General features: G+C 36.8%; 1 protein-coding gene across 3 annotated transcripts in view; it reads left to right on the top strand.

The window, feature by feature from the left end:
* Positions 1–22,847, top strand: part of LOC116463810 (centrosomal protein of 112 kDa) — a 390,683-nt gene that overhangs the window by 13,139 nt on the left and 354,697 nt on the right. For all 3 annotated transcript variants that reach the window (XM_058434855.1, XM_032147075.3, XM_058434856.1), the window contains exons 3-5: positions 14,476–14,562; positions 17,588–17,687; positions 21,397–21,515. In XM_058434855.1, coding sequence (XP_058290838.1) covers positions 14,476–14,562; positions 17,588–17,687; positions 21,397–21,515 — 306 coding nt within the window. The remainder of the gene's footprint in view (positions 1–14,475; positions 14,563–17,587; positions 17,688–21,396; positions 21,516–22,847) is intronic.

The raw sequence follows: 22,847 nt of genomic DNA, 5'->3' as shown, positions 1-22,847 counted from the left end.
TGATTTTTGTATGTTGATTTTGTATTCTGCAACTTTAGTGAATTCATTTATTAGTTCCAGCATTTTGGTGGAGTCTTTAAAAAAATTTTTTTTTACATACAAGATCATGTCGTCTGTAAATAGAGACCATTTCACTCGTTCCTTTCCAATTTGGATACAGTTTATTTATTTAGGAGACAGTCATGCTCTGTCGCTTAGGCTGGAGTACAGTGGTGCAATCTCAGCTCACTGCAGCCTACGTCTCATGGGTTCAAGCAGTTCTCATGCTTGAGCCTCCCCAGTAGCTGGCATTACAGGCATTTGCCACTGTGCCTACTATATATATATATATATATATATATATATATATATATATATATACACACACACACAGAAACATGACATGTGTGTTATTTATTTTAAAAATAAATAACACTTTTGGAAACTGTGAAACAAAATCCAAGAGTCTAATATACATGTAATTGGGGTTCCTATAGAAGCAAATAAGAATAGGGAAAGATTATTTAAAGAAATAATGGCCAAAAATTTCCCAAGTTTGATAAAACATAAAAATACTGACTGAGAGAACAAGATGCTGAATGAACTCTATGCAGGATAAATGCAAGAAAACAACACCTAGAAACATCACAAACTGCTGAAAAACAAAAACAAAAAGAAAAATCTTGGCTGGGCACGGTGGCTCACGCCTGTAATCCCAGCACTTTGGGAGGCCAAGGTGGGCAGATCACAAGGTCAGGAGTTCGAGGCCATCCTGGCCAACATGGTGAAACCCCGTCTCTACTAAAAATAAAAAATTAGCTGGGCGTGGTGGCACGTGCCTGTAGTCCCAGCTACTCAGGAGGCTGAGGCAGGAGAATTGCTTGAATCCAGGAGGCGGAGGTTGCAATGAGCCAAGATCATGCCACTGCATTCAAGCCTGGTGACAGGGTGAGGCTCTGTCTAAAAAAAAAAAGAAAAAGAAAAAAAAAAAGAAAAATCTTAAAAGCAGCCACAGGAAAACAGGCATTACATTCAGAGAAACAACAGGCTCCCCAACAGAAACAATGGAAACCAGAGGACAAAGGAATAACATCTTAGAAGTGCTAAAAGAAAAATTCAGATGACTTAACTTATCACCAGTAGAACTGCACTAAAACAAATAGTAAAAGATATTCTTAAAGATGAAAACTTAGATACTCTGAAATGAAGGAAAGTACTAGAAATAGTATGTAAGCAGAGATACATAAAAGCCATTTTTATCTTCTCACAATTCCCCAAAACACAACTATTTAAAGATAATACAACAACCTTGAAAGTTAGGTTTCATAAGGTATTTAGAACATGACAATAGCACAAGTGATTGTAGGGTTAAATTATATTATACTGTTTTAAAGTTATTAGATTTATGAGGTGGAAATTAGAAAATGGGAAAAGTCCAGTGTAAGCAGCACAATACTGACACTAAAAACTGACTTTGATATGGTAAGGATGCATAATTTTAGCCCAGAAGCAACCAATAAAGAAAACATACAAAGGGAAAGTATAGCCAAGAAGTCAATAGAAAAATTAAAATAGAATAACAAAAAAATAACTAAAACTAAGGCAAGAAAGGCAACAGAGTAGTGAAAAATAAAAAAGGGGGTACCAGTGGAAACGGACACCAACAAGGTAGATTAAACCTAACCATATTGATCAGTAACTACATTAAATGGACTAAACACTCTAATTAAAAGAGACTGTTAAAAAATTAGCAATGGGATCTTGAATGGGAATATTATGGTGGATGGGAGGCATGAGGACTAGATTGCAGCTCCAACTCGGACAGACAGAGCAGCGTGCAGAGGCTTGCATCGTGAATTTTAGCTCCAGAATGACTGCAAGAATGAACCAGGAATCCCGAGGGGAGCCCCAGATCCTCTGAAGGAAGATGACTGCTCCTGCATGACCCGGGAGACACCCAAATACTGTGAGTTCCCAAACTGCAGAAGTGGGAAAGGGAGACCCTCCACTCCCAAACACATTTCCCTCTGGGAAAACTCAAGGTCTCGTTTCCAGGAGACGCTTCCGACCTTACCCGCAGCTGGGTCAATTTGGAGGGCTGAGCAAAATACAGGGGTAGAGGAAGCAGTAGGAAAGGCCCTGGGAGCCCACTGGGTCCCCAAGCAGGTCATTCATGCCTGGTACCACAGGGACCTTTCACGAGGGCAGCTAGAGGCATAGGGGGAAATACCACAGAGAGAAGGAAGTCTCCAGCTGAACTTTGTAACAATTTGAACTGGGCGAGAAGGCTCTGGGCCAGAACTCGGAGAAGGGTGCGAACCCAGTGTGCAGACTCCACAGGCGGGGTAAGAACCAAAGCCCTCTTCTTTTGCAGCTGGGAACTAGGTAGCCTGGGACAAGTTCTCAAGCCCTGCTTGCTCACCGCCTGGAAATAGACTCGGGCTGCTAGGGGGACATGGTGGGGGTGAGACCAGCCCTGAAGACTGTGTGGGAGCTGGGTAAGAGCTGTGACTGCCAGCCTTCCCTCACTTCCCTGACAACCTGCATGACTCAGCAGAGGCAGCCATAATCCTCCTAGGTACACAACTCCATTGACCTGGGAACCTCACCCCTATCCCCCACAGCAGCTACAGTAAGAGCTGCCCAAGGAGAGTCTGAGCTCGGACATACCTAGCCCTGCCCCCACCTGCTGGGCCTTCCCTATCCACCCTGGTAGCTGAAGACAAAGGGCACATACTCTTGGGAGTTCTAGGGCCACATCCACCACTGGTTCCTCTCCATAGTACCACAGCCGATGCTCTCTGGAAAGTGCCACCCTCTGGCAGGAGGCCAACCAGCACAAAAATAGAACTGTAAACCACTAAAGCTAAGAACCCTCACAGAGTCCATTTCACCCTCATGCCACCTCTACCAGAACAGGTGCTGGTATCCATGGCTGAGCAACTCATAGTTCACATCACAGGACTCTGTGCAGACAACCCCCAGTACCAGCCTGGAGCCAAGTAGACTCGCTGGGTGGCTAGACCCAGAAGAGAGATAACCATCACTGCAGCTCGGCTCACAGGAAGCCACATCCGTAGGAAAAGGGGGAGAATACTACATCAAGGGAATACCCCATGGGACAAAAGAATCTGAACAACAGCCTTCAGTCCTAGACTTTTCTCAGAGCCTACCCAAATGAGAAGGAATCAGAAAATCAACTCTGATAGTATGACAAAACAAGGCTCTTTAACACCTCTCAAAAAATCACACTAGCTCACCAGCAATGGATCCAAACCAAGAAGAAACCCCTGATTTACCTGAAAAAGAATTCAGGAGGTTACTTATTAAGCCAATCAGGGAAGCATCATAGAAAGGCGAAGCCCAATGCAAGGAAATCCAAAAAATGATACAAGAAGTGAAAGGAGAAATATTTAAGGAAATAGATAGCATAAAGAAAAAACAATAAAAACTTCAGGAAACATTGGACACACTTAGAAAAATGCAAAATGCTCTGCAAAGTCTCAGCAACAGAATAGAATTGAACAAAAAGAAGAAAGAAATTCAGAACTTGAAGACAAGGTCTTCTAATCAACCCAATCCAACAAAGACAAAGAAAAAAGAATAAGAAAATATGAACAAAGGCTCCAAGAAGCCCGGGATTATGTTAAACAACCAAACCTAAGAATAATCGGTATTCTTAAGAAGAGAAATCTAAAAGTGTGGAAAACATATTTGGAGGAACAATTGAGGAAAACTTCCCTGGCCTTTCTAGAGACCTGGACATCCAAATACAAGAAGCACAAAGAACACTTGGGAAATTCATCACAAAAAGATCATCACCTAGGCACACTGTCATCAAGTTGTAGATTCTGGTCATTAGTCCATTGTCAGATGTATAGGTTATGAAGATTTTCTCCCACTCTGAGGGTTGTCTGTTTACCCTGCTGACTGTTCCTTTTACCGTGCAAAAGCTCTTTAGTTTGACTGAGTCCCAACTATTTATCTTTGTTTTTGGGGTTCTTGGTCATGAAATCCTTGCCTAAGCCAATGTCTAGAAGTGGTTTTCCAATGTTATCTTCTAGAATTTTTATAGTTTCAGGTCTTACGTTAAGTCCTTAATCCATCTTCGTTTTCATGTAAGGTGAGAGATGAGGTTCCAGTTTCATTCTCCTACATGTGGCTAGCCAATTATCACAGCACCATTTGTTGAAAAGGGTGCCCTTTCCCCACTTTATTTTTTTGTTTGCTTTGTTGAAGATCAGTGGGCTGTAAGTATTTGGGTTTATTTCTGGGTCCTCTATTCTGCCCTATTCTGTGGTTTTGTATCTTTTTTTTTCTTTTCTTTCTTTTTTTTTTTTTTTGAGACGGAGTCTCACTCTGTTCCCATGCTGAAGTGCAGTGACACGATCTCAGCTCACTGCAACTCTGCATCCCCGGTTCAAGCGATTCTTCTGCCTCAGCCTCCCGAGTAGCTGGGACTATAGACATGTGCCACCATGCCCGGCTAATTTTTGTGTTTTTTAGTAAAGACGGGGTTTCATCAGATTGTCCATGATGGTCTTTAACTCCTGACCTCATGATCCACCTGCCTCAGCCTCCCAAAGTGCTGGGATTACACGTGTGAGCCACTGCGCTCGGGCAGTTCTACATCTTTTAAGTGGAGCATTTAGGCCATTTACATGCAATGTTAGTATTGAAATGTGAGGTACTGTTGCATTCATCATGCTCTTTGTTGCCTGCATACTTTGGGGTTTTTTTTGTTTTTTGTTTTTGTTTTTTAACTTGTATTTTTGTTTTACAGGTCCTGTGTGATTTATGCGTTAAAGAGATTCTGTTTTGATATGTTTCTAGGATTTGTTTCAAGATTTAGAGCTCCTTTTAGCAGTTCTTGTAGTGGTGGCTTGGTAGTGGCAAATTCTCTCAGCATTTGTTTGTCTGAAAAAGACTGTACCTGTCTTTCATATATGATGCTTAGTTACACTGGATACAAAATTCTTGGCTGATAATTGTTTTGTTTGAGAAGACTGAAGATAGGGCCCCAATCCCTTCTAGCTTGTAGGATTTCTGTTGAGACATATGAGGGGCCAACAAACATATGAAACATCACTAATCATCAGAGAAATGCAAATCAAAATCACAATGAGATGCAATTTCACACCAGTAAGAATGGCTATTACTAAAAGGACAAAAATAATAATAATACTTAACATACTGGCAAACTTGCTAAGAAAAAGGAATGCTGTGCAGGGCACAGTGGCTCATGCCTATAATCCCAACACTTTGGGAGGCTGAAGTGGGTGGATCACCTGAGGTCAGTAGTTAGAGACCAGCCTGATCAACATGGTAAAACCCCGTTTCTACTCTTGCATATGTATATCAGGATACACATATAAGGTTATTCATAGAATTATTATTTTTAAAGGCAAAAAATTAGAATAAAGTATCAAAAAAAGGCAAGAAATATGACATTCATTAAATAGAAAACAGTGCAAACAAACCTATTACAATTATATGGCACAACATGGATGAATGCCTCTGACATACTATTGAGCAAAAGAAGCAAGACATAAAAGAATATCAAAAGTTTAGTTCTCTTTGGACACAAACAAATGAAAAACATTCCATGCTCATGGATAGGAAGAATGAATATCATGAAAATGGCCATACTGCCCAAAGTAATTTATAGATTCAATGCTATCCCCATCAAGCCACCATTGACTTTTTTCACAGAATTAGAAAAAACTACTTTAAATTTCATATGGAACCAAAAAAGAGCCCGTATAGCCAAGACAATCCTAAGCAAAAAGAACAAAGCTGGTGGCATCGTGCTACCTGACTTCAAACTATACTACAAGGCTACATAACCAGAACAGCATGTTCCTGGTACCAAAACAGGTATATAGACCAATGGAACAGAACAGAGGCCTCAGAAATAACGCCACACATCTACAACCATCTGATCTTTGACAAACCCGAAAAAAACAAACAATGGGGAAGGGATTCCCTATTTAATAAATGGTGTTGGGAAAACTGGCTAGCCATATGTAGAAAAATGAAACTGGACCCCTTCCTTATACCTCATACAAAAATTAACTCAAGATGGATTAAAGACTTAAACATAAGACCTAAAACCATAAAAACCCTAGAAGAAAACCCAGGCGATACCATTCAGGACATAGACATGGGCAAAGACTTCATGACTAAAACACCAAAAGCAATGGAAACAAAAGCCAAAATTGACAAATGGGATCTAATTAAACTAAAGAGCTTCTGCCCAGCAAAAGAAACAGTCGTCTGAGTGAACAGGCAACCTACAGAATGGCAGAAAATCTTTGCAATCTATCCATCTGACAAAGGGCTAATATCCAGAATCTACAAGGAACAATTTTACAAATTTACAAGAAAAAAAACCAACCCCATCAAAAAGTGGGCGAAGGATATAAACAGACACTTCTCAAAAGAAGACGTTTATACGGCCAACAAACATACAAAGAAAAGCTCATCATCACTGGTCATTAGAGAAATGCAAATCAAAACCACAAAGAGATAACACCTCACACCAGTTAGAAGGGCAATCATTAAAAAGTCAGGAAACAACAGATGCTGGGAGGATGTGGAGAAACAGGAATGCTTTTACACTGTTGGTGGGAATGTAAATTAGTTCAACCATTATGGAAGACAGTGTGGAGATTCCTCAAGGATCTAGAACCAGAAATACCATTTGACCCAGCATTCCCATTACTGGGTATATACCCAAAGGATTTCATTCTACTATAGAGACACGTGAACACATATGTTTATTGCAGCACTGTTCACAATGGCAAAGACTTAGAACCAACCCAAATGCCCATCAATGATAGACTGAATAAAGAAATGTGGCACACATACACCATGGAATACTATGCAGCCATAAAAAATGATAAGTTCGTGTCCTTTGCAGGGACATGGATGAAGCTAGAAACCATCATTCTCAGCAAAGTAACACAAGAACAGAAAACCAAACACTGCCTGTTCTTACTCATAAGTGGGAGTTGAACAATGAGAACACATGGACACAGGGAGAGGAACATCACACACTGGCGACTGTGAGGGGGTAGGGGGCTAGGGGAGGGATAGCATTAGGAGAAATACCTCATGTAGATGACAGGTCTATGGGTGCAGCAAATCACCATGGCAAGTGTATACCTATGTAACAAACCTGCACGTTCTGCACATGTATCCCAGAACTTAAAGTATAATAAAAGAAAAAAAATTAAAGAAAAAAAATAAATAAAAAGTTTAGTTTTCTTCATATAAAGTTCAAAATCTGGTAAAATAAAAATATTTCAATTTTCAAAGATGCAGGTATTAATGCTAAAATCAATATTAAAACAAATAGATGAAAATTATCGTCAGAAAAATCAGACGTGGTTACTTCTAGGAAAGATGGAAGAGAATATGATTACAAGTGGTCAGACAGCAGGCCTCTTAGGATATTGGCAATTATCTAATTCTTGCCTGGGTGGCATTTACAATGGCATTCCTTTGTACAATTATTTATCAAATTATATGACATTATGCATATCTGAATGCTATGTTTCATAAGAAATCTATACTTGTTCTCTCATTATGTCAATAACTGTGGCTTTCTTTATCCTGGAGTTATTTAAATTATATATTTGACTAGCAGACTCACAGACAAAAAAAAAAAAAAAGGCCTAATTCCAAGCGCAGTGGCTCACGCCTGTAATCACAGCACTCTGGGAGGCCGAAGCAGGCGGATCACAAGGTCAGGAGTTCAAGACCAGCCTGGCCAACATGGTGAAACCCTGTCTCTACTAAAAATACAAAAATTAGCCGGGCATGGTGGCCCGCATCTGTAGTCCCAGCTACATGGGAGGCTGAGGCAAGAGAATCACTTGAACCCAGCAGATGGAGGTTGTGGTGAGCCGAGATTGCGCCACTGCATTCCAGCCTTGGTGACAGAGCAAGACTCCATCTCGGGGAAAAAAAAAAAAGCAAAAAAAAAAATAAAGGCCTACTTGGCATTACATGTAATAAAGAAGCAACATCTCTTTTTAGGCAATAGATGGAAACATTCAATATGGGTGAAAAGAAAGGTCAAAGGAAATTTTTTTTTCTTTTTTTTTTTTTTTTTGAGATGGAGTCTCACTCTGTCACCCAGGCTGGAGTGCAGTGGCGCGATCTCGGCTCACTGCAAGCTTCGCCTCCCGGGTTCACGCCATTCTCCTGCCTCAGCCTCTCTGAGTAGCTGGGACTACAGGCGCCTGCCACCACGCCCGGCTAATTTTTTTTGTATTTTTAGTAGAGACGGGGTTTCACCGTGGTCTCGATCTCCTGACCTCGTGATCCGCCCGCCTCGGCCTCCCAAAGTGCTGGGATTATAAGCGTGAGGGAAATTTTCTATTTCACAAAAAGAGTAATTTTTTACTCCGGTTTCTCTTCAGATTGTATAAATCTTTCACCTTTTACCAAAGGAGCAATTTCTACCATCTGTTCTCTGAAAATTGACCTCTTCTTGTTGTGTTGTCTCTTCTTTCATTTTCAGTGAGAGCATTTTTCCAAATGTCATAATGTCAAGAAGCCTTTTTTCAGATTACTAAAGAAAGAAAGAAAGACAGACCCATTGCTTGATGATGCTCACTGTCACACAATTCTGTGATGTGGATATCAGAGAAAATGTGTTAGCAATTACAAAGGCAAGCAAGTCCAAGTATGTTTGTGAGTGATGGGCTAAAGTTAAAATAAAGGATCACTGTCACTGAACATATGTTTTCCCATAACATATGAGAAATATGCCCAAAATAAATTGAAAATTTTTAAGAACATCTTAAAATATTTAATATGTGGGTCAGGTGCGGTGGCTCATGCCTGTAATCCTAGCACTTTGGGAGGCAGAGGCAGTGGATCACCTTAGGTCAGGAGTTCGAGACCAGCCTGGTCAACATGGCAAAACCCTGTCTCTACTAAAAATACAAAAATTAGCCAGACATGATGGCATGTGCCTGTAATCCCAGCTACTTCGGAGGCTGAGGAACCAGAATCACTTGAATCCAGGAGACAGAGGTTGCAGTAAGCTGAGACCGCACCATTGTACTCCAGCCTGGGTGACAGAGCGAGACTCTGTCTCAAAAAAAAAAAAAAATTTTTATATGTGTATCTGTAGCCACCAAAACAAACCACTATAATTCTTTAACTCCAATAAAAGTAGATATTAATAGTAATATTAAATAATATTAGTAAATTAGATTAAATAATTGCCTTAATTCAATTAGTAATTTTACATATGTTACTCATGTTAACATCAAAGGTATCTTCTGAACAATTACGAATTTAAAATGGAAGTTGTATTTTATTAAACAGCTCCATTTCTAAAGGCTAGTTAAATATTTTAAGACTCGCTAAAACTTCAACAAAATTAAATACTTTAATAAATCCTTCATGACTGATATGGTTTGGCTGTGTCCTCACCCAAATATCATCTTGAATTGTAGCTACCATCATTCCCATGTGTTGTGGGAGGGACCCAGTGAGAGGTAATTGAATCATGGGGAAGGATTTTCCTCATGATGTTCTCATGATAGTGAATAAGTCTCATGAGATCTGATGCTTTTATAAAGGGCAGTTTCCCTGCACTTGCTCTCTTGCCTGTCGTCATGTAAGATGTGCTTTTGCTCCCTTTTTGCCTTCCACCATGATTGTGAGGCCTCCCAGCCATACAGAACTGTGAGTCCATTAAACTACTTTTTCGTTATAAATTACCCAGTCTTGGATATGTCTTTATTAGCAGCATGAGAACGGACTAATACAATGACACAGATGAACTCTATAATCTGTAAAAAATTGGTATCAATTAATTATCTCCAGACTTACTGGACCCTTCAATATAAGTATTTCAAACTCCCAAATTTTTATTTTATACCATTAAAAACTGACTAATGAGGTCAGGTGCGGTGGCTCATGCCTGTAATCCTAGCACTTTGGGAGGCCAAGGTGGGCAGATTGCCTGAGCTCAGGAGTTCGAAACCAGCCTGGGCAACATGGTGAAACTCCGTCACTACTAAAAATACAAAAAAATTAGCCGGGCGTGGCAATGAGCGCCTGTAGTCCCAGCTACTCGGGAGGCTGAGGCAGGAAAATTGCTTGAACCTGGGAGGCAGAGGTTTTATTTTTCTGTTTAAATTAGGGTGATTCTATTATTTTAAAAATCAATTCTTCAATCGTTTTTTCTCTCAGATAATTTCTGTTGTTCTGTTATCAAATTTACACACTCCTTTATCTGCTCTCTCTAATCCGTTAAGCTCATCTAGTGAATTTTTGTTCCTTTGAATTATTGCACTTTTCAATTCTGGAATTTTCATTTGTTTCCTTTTTATAATTTCCATTTATCTGCTGAGATCCCCTATCTGTTCTTTCATTAAAATAATATTTTTCTTTAATTTTTGAATATGTTTTCCTTTAGTTCTTTGAAGGTATTTTTATGAACTTCTTTAAACTGTGGTGTGCTGAAGTAGAGTCATCTTGGGCCTTATTAACTTCTTTTATTTATTTATATTGATTTTGCCTAAGGATAAAATTTTCTTTTCTTTTTTATTTTTTTGGTGCATCTTTATTACTTTCTAGATAAAGGACCTTGTGGTTGATACCTTATAGGGACTCTGGATTCTGTTATTTTTCTCCATAGAATTTTTTTTTGTTGTTGTTCTTATAGGCTGTTCAATTACTAGTTAATCACCTTTAAGTTGTGTAGACTTGGTTTTTACATTCTGTTAAGGCAAATACATAGAAAGCCAAAGATATTATCCAACACCATGGGACCTGTGTTACAATCTATCTTTCTGAGGCTTGCTTTCAGTCCTTGTAGGTAGGTTTAGAGTAGTCCTAAGGTGTGGCCTTTATGTTGTTTCAGCTGAATTCCCAGGTATTTGCAAGTTGTTAGGAAGCTGTCTCCACCTGGCTGGGCAGGTCTTTGGTGCCTCCCAGCACTTTAACCTGTAGCAGCTGTTACATTTTCTACTTTGTAGCAGTAATATTTTGTTATCCACCCAGGGTGCCCACATCCCAGCCATCAGCCTGTGGTTGAGGAGTGACAGGGAAATCTTTTGGGAAGCTTATACCTCTTTAGTGCCCCGCATTTAAGATTCTTTAACTGCCCAGAACTCTGACCTCTGCCTTCTCAGCTCAGTAGGCCTGTGGTGCTCTACATGGACTCCAGTTGTTGTACCCAGGCGGAAAGTTGGGAGTATCGTGGTCTTCAATTCATGAGGATCACAGTACTGCTTGCCTGTTGTCCAGTACTTGAGAATGGTTATCTCATATATTTTATCCCATTGTATGGTTAACAGTGGAAGGTTAGTGTGGTACTCTACTTCATTATAGCCTGAAGTAGATCTGCAAGCCTAATTTTTCCATCTTAAATTTGAAATTGATAATGTATATTCTGATGTCAGAAAAAGAAAAATGTTTTTTGAAGTTAGGCTTCCTTGGAGGTCAAACTAATTAGAAATGTTTTTCAATTTCAGTCTATATAGATGAACACATAGGTACATATCTATATTTACATCTACATCTATATCTAAATCTGTATCCTTATACTGTCTTTATATACCATAGTAGCAAGATTGTTTCTCTATTCTAATCCTGGTGTTTCATCAGGAATCATGCCCTAGTTGTACATAATACATCCAGGATTCCTACTCTAGAGTACAGGGTGGAAATATAGAGCTATTCTGTAGCATCAAGGTAAGAGTTTCCAGAGATGAGATACTCTTAACTTTTTAAAAGGATGGCAGTGGAGAGACTTTCTTTGTAATATTACCCTTAGAGAAACTTGGTGCTCACTGTATTAACCAAGTTGCTGAGCTGTACATTGGAGATATTGGGACAAACTAGCCTCCTTCTAATATGATGCAATGAAAAAGGACACAGTATCACTTTAGTGTCATTCTTGCCAAAATCTCATAAACCTAGTCATGAGGAAACATCAGACAAATCCTAATGGAGACACATTTAATAACGGTCTGTACTCTTAAAAAATGTCAAGGTCACTAAACACAAAGAAGGGCTGTTCCAGATTAAAGGAGAAATAAATAGTTGATGTGACAACTAAAAGCAATGCGTGATTCTGGGTTGGATCCTGGATTATGAAAAATAATAGCTATAAATGACATTACTGTGATAATTTGTAAACTTGAGTATAAACTGTGCAGTAGATAATATCATTGTGTTAATATTACATTTCCTCAATTTTATAACACCACTTTGGTTATCAAAGACAGTGTTCTTGTTTTAAGGAAATATATATTGAAGTTTTTAGGGATAAAGAGACATGATGCTTCTAATTTACAAATATTTGAGGAAGTAATATGTGTGTATTTATATATATGTAGAGGTAGATATAGACATAAAATGACAAAGCATATAGGGCAAAATATAAAAAATTGGTAAATCTGGGTAAAGGGTATATGGGAGTTCCTTGTGCTATTATTGCAACTTTTCTGTAAGTTTAATATTATGCCAAGGCAAAAAGTTATAACCAGAAGAATAGAATTTAGATAAATATCTTTGGTTGTAAGAACAGGGATCCATCAAGCTATGTAAAATAAAAAGACACACAAAAATCCTTTTGAGTTCAGCTAACCCTAGTGTCATTGAGATCGTTGGAGCCTGAGTTTGCTTCCCTTGTATTTCAGATGCTATGTGATTTCTAATCTTTATTTGTGTATTTGCTCTACTTTTTTCTATATACTGGATTCTCCTGCTTTCTCTTGGTTGCTGCACTTTAGAACTTGGATTTGCTCCCCAAAATAGCTAACTTGGTGTGTTCAGATTCTTGAGAGAGAATCTGAATGATTGTTTGCTAGCTAATGGATTGCTTAAGCATATCTCAGGTATTTATTCCTAACTTGGTGAATACATAATAAGGTGGGGCCGGTGAGAGGTGTTGTGTTGGGGTTATGGTAGCACACTCGATGGTATTTAGGGCTTACCGTCAGAAGCTGAGGGTATGATAAGTTCTCTAGAAGGTGTTATGGAAAGATCTGGCAATGAATCATGTCTCTTAGACCTGGCCAGCTTTGTCATACTGTTTTTTGGCTTTAGTTCCCTTTTAATAGACCCCAAAAATGCTTCTATGAAGGATCTTTACATGGAATTAGATTGTCTAGCCTCCTTTCTGCAAAAACGATGAAGAAATATTGTGTGATTTAGAGGCAAGGGAATTGAATTTTTTTTTTTTTTTGCATAGTAAATGGTTAACTGTCTCTTTCTCCACCATTGATAACATTTAAGTCATGAATTTGTATTGTGTTAACTTTTGTTTGTGAAATATAAAATCTCAGTTTGATATGTTAATATGATATGTTTATCTTGCTAAATTTGTATTATTTTGTATTTGAAACAGTAATTGAAAATATAAAGTGTATTTCAAAAATTTTCAAGAAAATATTTTGAAGGTACATTAATAATATTAAAATTTTTTTCCTAAATGTGGTTGATTGATATTTTTGCATACTTACTTTGTGCCACACATTGTCCTGGGTATGGTCAGTTAAATTATTTTATTGAATATAATTTTCACAATCCACTGAGGTAAGAATACTTTTCCTTAATTAGCAGGAGAGGAACTAGAGTGTCAAAGGGTCACTTGCTTAAAGTCACAACAATGCATATATGGTGGAATTAGAGTTGGAAAAGAGTTCTGCCATACTCCAATGTATAATACTTACTCTCTTAAATTGTGAGGAATCATGTGGACAAATACTTTCACATTTGAGATAATCAATTTTATGTTGCTCTTCTTGAAACCTGTCACTACTGCTCTTTTAATTCTGGGATACACTTCTTATATTAACAAGATTGGTTACATTTTTGGCTTTGCTCAGAGCACCGTTGCATGTGGTGTTGGTTTGGAGAGGATAGAAGTTAAGGAATGCTTGGAAGGAGATAAAGTCACTCCCTTGAGGGAGCAGGGGTCTATGATTCTGGGAGAGAGAACTGGAAAACTGTCGAAAGATACGCACTTATCAGTAATTTGCCATTTTTATGGATATTCATTCTCAAGTCGTATTTACATATGTAGGTTAATTAGAGTATTTTAAAATGAGCAAGTAGATCAAAGAAAAAAAATAAAAGGTTGGAAGAGACTTACTGAAATGAAAAATAATGAAGAGTAAAATACTGTGTGGATTTAAATGTAAAAGCAAAATATCACTTTAAAATGCCTTTTTCTTTTGTGCGGGAGAGAATGGGGAGAGTAGTGAATCTGTACTTAGTATTGTCAGTTTTGCCTACCCGGTGAAATTTATTTGAAAGACTTTTAATTAGTTTGAAATTAATTAGAGGACTGAAATAAACATATTGGTATATGTAATGTGATTGCTAGAATCTGTGACTACAAGGTAAAGGTGGAAAATGATAACTGTCTTTTTTATAGGGAATTATTTTAGTTTAATTGTGTATTTTTTGCCAAAGGGAAAGTAAATTAATAATACCTTTGAAATATTTTTCTTGAAGTTGGACATGAAAACAAAAATCATGGAAGCTAAATTTCATGAAGAAAAGCTTAAACTGCAACAGAAACATGATGCTGATGTTCAGAAGGTAGGATATATATCTCTTGTTTTAATTATATTGAATACTAAAAATATTCTAGGTCTTATGATGATCCATCCAGTTATCCATCCATCCATCCATCCATCCATCCATCCATCCATCCATCCACTTATTTATTTACTTTATGACATTCTGTTATAAGTGGAATATGCTAAACTAATATCCCAGCAAAAGTTGATTTTTTAACTTTATTAGCTAAACATGTGTTTATTTAAAACCTTGTATTTACATTACCTTTTAGTTCTTCTTTAACTGTTACATTTAGGCTGACCTTCTTATAGTCTTTTATCTGCATTCTGTCATTACCTTTCATGAAAGTTGAAATAAGACATCAATGGCAAATACTAGAATTTGTTTTATTCTAATATTCTTTTGGTTTTCTGGTAATTAAATTTCGTTTTTAATTTAAAAAGGAACTCTTGGACTTGTATGCATTTTAATGCTAGCACTGACAATAAAGGCTTGTTTTTCAAGTAGCTCATTGGGATTGATGCTTTCTAATCATTCAGCCTGTATTTTCAAATAAAACTTACTTTTTTTTCTTAGCTGGCACAGCAAAAATCATTAATTATGGTTATCCTACATGGGATTTGAGTTGTGACTATATTTTAGTAATGATTAAAACATTTGGTGATAATAATGTATGTATGTGTTTTTTTGAAATACATGGAGGTTGATCCAAACGGAAACTTTGCATTTACTGTTTCAAAACTAAGCCTATGATTCTGCTTCCCAAAACTGAGTACTAGAGACAGAGGCAGGTAGTTGCAGTAATTACAGCATCAGGATTATGTATCCAAGCTTTCTTAAAAGCTTAATATACATATATAAATATTTAGTAAAGTACGTATTTGGCTCGTCCTTCAAAGCAATAAGGAGGAAACCACTGATTGGATATTAGAGAAAAAAAACTGAACTCTCTTTTTCCAATTTCCTCTCACCCATTCAGATATTACAGGCAAATTTTTTTTGCTCTTACTAGAGTTTTACTTTAGTTTAAATTGTTTAGATAATAGTTCTCCCTATACGTATGTTAGAGAGTCAATAATATAATTTCAATATAACATGTACAATTGAAATAGAGTCTATTGATGTATAAGATAAATGAATATGAAAGTTTATTTGGAAAAATTATGGTGATGGAATTTGAAATAGGTTTCTTGGTATGTCTGTTACAAAGATTTATTCAAAGTAAAATATTTAATAATTCTTTCCAGAAATTTCTCTTTAAAATAAATCCTGAAATTTATTTGCAGAAGACAGTGCAACTAGTTTGAAGTGCCATGTAAAATATAAATAAAATTCTTAACTTTATGCTAGATTTGAAAAGTATATTCATCAGTTTATTGCTTGTCTGGCATTTTCTAAGCATCAGGAATTGGCGAGGTGTAAAATTTAGAGTGTTTTACCTATTAGTATACATTCTTTTTCTTTTTTGCTTCTTTATGGCTATTATTATCTGGAGATGGGCTCTTGCTGTGTTTCCCAAGCTGGAGGAAGACAGTGGCTATTCACAGGCATGATCATGGCTCACTTCAGCCTTGAATTCTTGGGCTCAAGTGATTTGTAAGCCTCCTGAGTAGCTGAGTATAGGCATGTGCTACTGTGCCCCGTTCTTTTTTGTTGTTCTTGTTAAGCTGACTTTTGGGTGTATGAGAAATATACCCCAACCATAAGAAAAGTAGATATTCCTTTTTCTCCTTGATTAGCATTTTCTCTTACTTGCTATCTTTTTTACATTTTGGTTATTTCTGTAGTTTTTGTGAGTATAGATGTATTTTGAAGTATAAAATTACAAATTTTATTAAATGATTACATTTAAAACTTCTGACACAATATAAATTAACAATAGATTTTAATGCAATTTTTGACATATTTTGAGCTGATTTTTCTGATTCACAGTAGCAGAGCTAGATATAAAGGAGGCCGATTACATGTCATCTCCTCATGTATCTGGGAATTCTTTTACTGTGCACTAGGAGGATAGAAGGGTGCTTCTGGGTGGATCCAGGAACATGCCCAGTTGAAGAATGTTCTATCCCAGTGAAATGTGATGAATTATACTCTCCCAATCTGGCAAGTTTCTGAGGGCTTCTCTCTGCCACTTTATGACAGCTTAATTTCTGAATTACATTTTAGGGAATCACCTAAATTATTATTTATACTGTCCTTAAAAATTATTATATGGAAATGTCAAACAAATAACATATTTCTTTCAGATAATCAATTATTCTTGTATATTTAATAATTTTCTTAATGCACTATAATATAATTTTTACAGTTTGGGGGAAAACCATTTATGAGATTAGCTGAGATAGACTTACAAAAATATTACGCTCATTGAAAAGTTATATGATTGGTTCTTTACAAGTTTCTATTAATGTATACCTGCTGATTCACCATTCACTTATTATCTGCTAGAATTTGCTAGCAGATAAACAACAGTAGATATCATAAGTATAAGAAAAATATGTGAAGAGAAACATTAGACACATACAGTTTCACCTATTTTTATGCTATCTGAGAAAAAGAATCCCTAACTCCCTTTCAGGACAAAACACTTCTACCTAATTTACAAAACACTGACATTTGAGAATCAATTTAAAAAGTCACTTAAATCACTACAATGCCAATTTGCAGCAATATTCACTAGTCAAAAGGAGGAAAATCTCACAATTTCAGGCAACTTGGAAGCTTCCAAGTGTGGCAGATCATATAGATTCTACCTCCTAGCTGCTGCAAGAGTAAAATGTGAACTTCTGACTAGGCTAGAATTATTAACATGGACATGCACAAAAACACACGCATCTAACTGAAACAGCAGACAGTAAAGCCATGGATAAGAGGTACTACTTTATGTGTGTGTGTGTGTATATAATTTCACAGTGTAGTCATATTTGCTACAATCACTTTTTCTGTTTATGTTTTAGAATTAAATATATCAGGGTTCAAAAAAAAGTGTCCTATATGTAAAGTAATACAATATACTGAAACGTTGTAAATTTATTTGCAGATTTTAGAAAGAAAGAATAATGAAATAGAAGAACTGAAAACTTTATACAGGAGTAAACAACATGAAACTGAAGAGACTATTAGAAAGCTTGAAAAGAAAGGTGATGTTGTGTTGTTACATACATCTTTTAATAACATTCCGTTTTATTTTAGTGATGTGGAGAATAAAATTTGATTTCTGACCTTTTATAGTATGAGATAGGAATATTTATGTGGGCTTTCATCAATGGATAAGTTTATATAGGCTTCCATATGAAGGGGCAAAAACTGTGTTTGTGTGTGTGTGTGTGTTTGTGCAGTGACAGTGATGGGGTAGTAGTAGTGGTTGGTTTAGATACGGAGTTGGAAGAGTATGTTGCTTTCACTCCCTCTTCTTAACTCTAGCCTCATTGGGATACAGCTGCCATAGAGTATTGAGGGCAGTCATAGAATTAGGACTTACTGGCTTTCATGAGGAAGTCAAAGGAAATTATTCTTCTTTATCTAGTAAAATTCATTACATTAAGTATCTACTTTTATGTCTGATAGTATATGCTGGTATTGTGATTGACAGAAAAAAATTAAAAAGTATTTCCTATTTGCACTTTTATTAAGAAGGAAAAGAAAGCATGTAATCAAGTATTAAGTTGACTATGGACAGATGGAAAGTCCGGCATGAGGAGGTAACCGCTTGAGCTAACTCTGACCCTAATTGACTATGATTATGGGTTGAAACATCTACAATCAATAGGTGGTCATGAGAGAGAGTATTGAAAATATTGTTTCGGGAAAGGAACTTTTGTAAAATTTTGTGAAGTTTTAAAGTCTTGGTTAGTTGGAGAGAAGAGCTGCAGGTACTAGGATGGGAATGCTGAAATAGGTAAGTTTTAGGAAGGGTACTTCTCAACTACTTAGCTAGAGTGGATACCCCATGCATTAAGAGATAGATTTTAGGCCGGGCGTGGTGGTTCACGCCTGTAATCCCAGCACTTTGGGAGGCCGAGGTGGGCGGATCACGAGGTCAGGAGATCGAGACCATCCTGGCTAACACAGTGAAACCTTGTCTCTACTAAAAATACAAAAAATTAGTCAGGCATGGTGGTGGGCACCTGTAGTCCCAGCTACTCAGGAGGCTGAGGCAGGAGAATGGCGTGAACCCGGGAAGTGGAGCTTGCAGTGAGCCAAGATCGCGCCACTGCACTCCAGCCTGGGCGACAGAGTGAGACTCCGTCTCAAAAAAAAAAAAAAAGAGAGATTTTAAAATATTAAGATAGTTGACTTGGGGCTACATTAAGTATGACCTTGAATTTTAGATTTAGAAGCTTGAACTTTGTCCTGTAGATGCTGAATGTAAAGAGCCAGGGAAGGATTTTGAGATGTGAGTTTTAGGACCTCATGTTTTGGGAGGAGTAGCCTGGTAATGGAGGGTGTGTTGAATAGAGTAGGCCAATTCCAAGTCTGTTAGACAGAGGCAGAATGGAGTGAGGGAGAGAGCATTCTACTTGCTAGAAAACATAGGCTCTAATCCCAGCTCTGTTACCAGTGTCCGACATATGATATCAAGTCGTCTCTGGGCCTTGGTTTCTCATTATAAAATGGTGAGATCAGAATAAATAATATATAGAGTCCCTGCCAACTCAGAGATGTTCTGCTTCTGTGCTGCTGTAATTTTGCATGTTAAGGTGAGAAGGATTTCTGAATGATGGCACTGGCAGTAGTTAGAATGGAACCGAAGAAGAAATTTTGAAGAGTGAATCATGATTTAGTGAATGAGAAGATCTAGGCAATGAATAAGAGAAAAGGAGAAGGGAAGGTTTTCATTTAGGATTTTCTGTATGGAACTTAATGGCTCTTCCCCAAATCACCAAACCCGAGTGTATCTGAGTGAATGATAATGGCTTTGACAAGTTAGGGCAGCAATTACATAGATAAATTAACCAATTAAATAAGTATTTTTAGATTCATTTCCATCCTTAAATGTTGGTAAAAGCAATTATAAATTCGTTTAGGTTTTTTCTCCAAATATTATCAGTGTCTAGAAGAATATTTTAAATTTATTTCCAGGTTTTCTTCTTTACCCTGATTCAAAATAGGCAATTCAAACATGCCTAAGATTTAAAAATGACGAGGTTTTAAAAATAATGTTTCTAAAAGCATTTGGAATTGCAATCAGATTTTAGTTTAATTTTGGAAGTGTAAAGTGAAATACGTTGTAGATGGTAAAGACTCACATTAGGTTAACTTGGATTCATCTCCTCCTCTTATTTGTTGCATAGTTGAGGTATAAGAGTGAAAACAATTTTTAGGGAAATGTTTACAAAAATGTTGCTGTCTCGAAGTAAATGAATAAAAACATATTTAGTAAGCTATGATAATATTATATTCAATTAAAATAGAGCTGAATTTATTTTACTATCCAGAAGACATGAATATATTAAACACATTTTCACTTAAATCAGTGACTGTTTAAATAATTTTAGTAAAGAAGATAGAAACATAAATGATTTATAAGGCAAATATTTTATATAATTTAAAACCTATTTCATTTTAGTAACATAAACTTCAAAAATGATTTAAAAGTATCTAGCAGCAACAATATATTGAAATGAGGGGTTCCTTTATTTATTCATTCAGTACGCATCTTTTTGAGCACTTGCCTGTGTGGCACTGTTATGCCCTGTGGATAAAAAGTTGAAATCTCTTTCTCCTCTGTGAACATAGTCTCATTAAAGAGGAAACAGGCAAGTAAATCACTATAATGCTAGTAAGTGATTTAATTGAGAAATACTCGAGGTTTCATGGGAATAAAGAGGAATTTCTTTCTGTCCCTGCAAGGGGAGAAATCTGGTTGTGTGAATCATGATTTAGTGATTATTTATGACTGGTTCATAAAGAAGGTGTGATTTTTGAGTTGAGAGTCTAAGGATGAGTAGGAGTTTTTCAATAAGGGAGGGAAGGGCATTCTAGATAGATAGACGATCATATTTAGGTAGTGATATAAGGTAGAATATGAACTCACGAATCTGCAGATAGGTCGGTGTGTTTATAATACTGGTTGAAAACATGCAAGTGGGAAGAGATATGGCGCACTTGCCATATGGAAGTGGGCACTGCCATATGGAAGAGGAACTGTTGTCCATGTCAGAAGCTTTGACCTATATTTATCTTTTAGATGAGGAGAGCTGTAGAATGTTTGTGAGCCTGGGTGTAACTACCAGATTCGTACCAGTGAAAGGCCTCTTTTTTTATTTAAATTTTTAAAATTTCAGTAGCTTTTAGGATACAAGTGGTTTTGGTTACATGGATTCATTGTACAGTGGTGAAGTCTGAGACTTTAGTATACCCATCACCCAAGTAGTGTACGTTGTATCCAATATGTAGTTTTTAGCCCACACCCCCTTTTCCACCCAATGCTTCTGAATCTCCAAAGCCTATTATATACCATTCTGTATTCCTTTGCATACCCAAAGCTCAGCTTCCACTTATAAGCGAAAACATATGGTATTTGGTTTTCCATTCCTGAGTTACTTCACTTAGAATAATGGTGAAAGGTTTCCTCAAAGCAACAGAGGACTCCTTGGAGGGGAATGATGCTTGAGGCCAATACACTGTTAAAATTGTCTAGGGAGCCAGTAATGATGAATTTAACCAAGGCTGTCTGTGGTGGTAGAAATAGAGAAAAACAGCAAGGAATAAAAGATATTTTAGAAGAAAGCATTGAGAAGACTTGGTGAAAAATTGAGTTACCTACTAACTGGTGCACTAAATTTTATATCATCAAACTCTATGTACCTAGAATTGGTTTAACTATGTTTTCAAAATTTTTGACAGTTCAGACACTGATACGTGACTGTCAAGTTATCAGAGAGACTAAAGACAACCAGATTGCAGAGCTAAAAAAGATATGTGAACAAAGTACGGAATCTCTAAATAATGGCTGGGAGAAAAAGGTAAGCCACATAAAATACTAATGGAAAACATAAAAGTTTATGCTTCCAAGTAACATATTTAATTATAAAAGTAATAGATTTCACAGAATATACAGAAAAGTATAAAAAATAACTAAAATTCCGGGCTGTTTAGAAATAGCTACTGTTCATGTTTTGGTATATTTTCTTCTGGAAGTCTGTGGTCTATAAAATAGTTTTCATTTAGAAAATATTCTTTGGACTAGCTCTTGAATTTAATTAATGTTCTGGATTTCTTATCAGCCAACAGATTTTAAACAAAATTAGTTAAATAGCACTAAAACAATTTTTGGAAATTAAGCCATTTTAATTTTGTATTTGGGCCATTGGAGCATTTCTTTCCTGAAATTTTAGATAATACAATATGGACTAGAATTTATTGTATAAACTTATTTTATTTTTAATTGACATGTAATGATTTTACATATTTTTAGAGTACAGTGTGATATTTCAATACATAGATACATTATATACTGATAAAATCGAGTAATTAGCATTTCTATCACCTCAAACATTTATCAGTTCTTTTTGGTGAGGACATTCAAATTCCTCTCTTCAAACTTTTTGAAATATATAATACATTATTATAAACTATAATCACTCTACTGTGCATTAGAAAACCATAATTTTTTTCTCCTATATTATTGTATTAGTTCGTTTTCATACTGTGATAAAGAACTGCCTGAGACTGGGTAATTTATAAAGGAAAGAGCTTTAATTGACTCACGGTTCAGCATGGCTGGGGAGGCCTCAGGAAACTTACAGTCATGGTAGAAGGTGAAGGGGAAGCAAGCCACCTTCTTCACAAGGCGGCAAGGAGAATGAACACAGGAGGAACTACCACACACTTATAAAACCATCGGATCTCATGAGAACTTACTCACTATCATGAGAACAGCTTGGGGGAACTGACCCCATGATTCAGTTACTTCCACCTGGTCTCTCCTTTGACACATAGGGATTATGGGGATTACAATTCAAGATGAGATTTTGGGTGGGGACACAGCCAAACCCTATCAATAACTGTAACATTATACCTGCTTTTTAACTTCTCTCTGTCCCCTTTCCTCCCTCTCCTCCCCTGCTTCTTGTAATCGCTATCTGTTCTCTACTTCTATGAGCTCAACTTTTAAAATTCCATGAGTGTGATTATGTATTTGTTTTTCTGTTTCCAGTTTATTCCACTGAACACAATGTCCTTCTAAGTTTGTCCATGTTGTTGCAAATGGCAGGATTTCATTCTTTGTTATGGCTGAATAGTATTCCAGTGTGTGTGTGTGTGTGTGTGTGTGTGTGTGTGTGTGTGTGTGTGTG

Source organism: Hylobates moloch, unplaced genomic scaffold (genome assembly GCF_009828535.3).
Source record: "Hylobates moloch isolate HMO894 unplaced genomic scaffold, HMol_V3 SCAFFOLD_67, whole genome shotgun sequence".
Lineage (NCBI taxonomy): Eukaryota > Metazoa > Chordata > Mammalia > Primates > Hylobatidae > Hylobates > Hylobates moloch.
The sequence above is the reverse complement of the archived record's forward strand: the minus strand, read 5'-3'. Positions and strand labels throughout refer to the sequence as shown.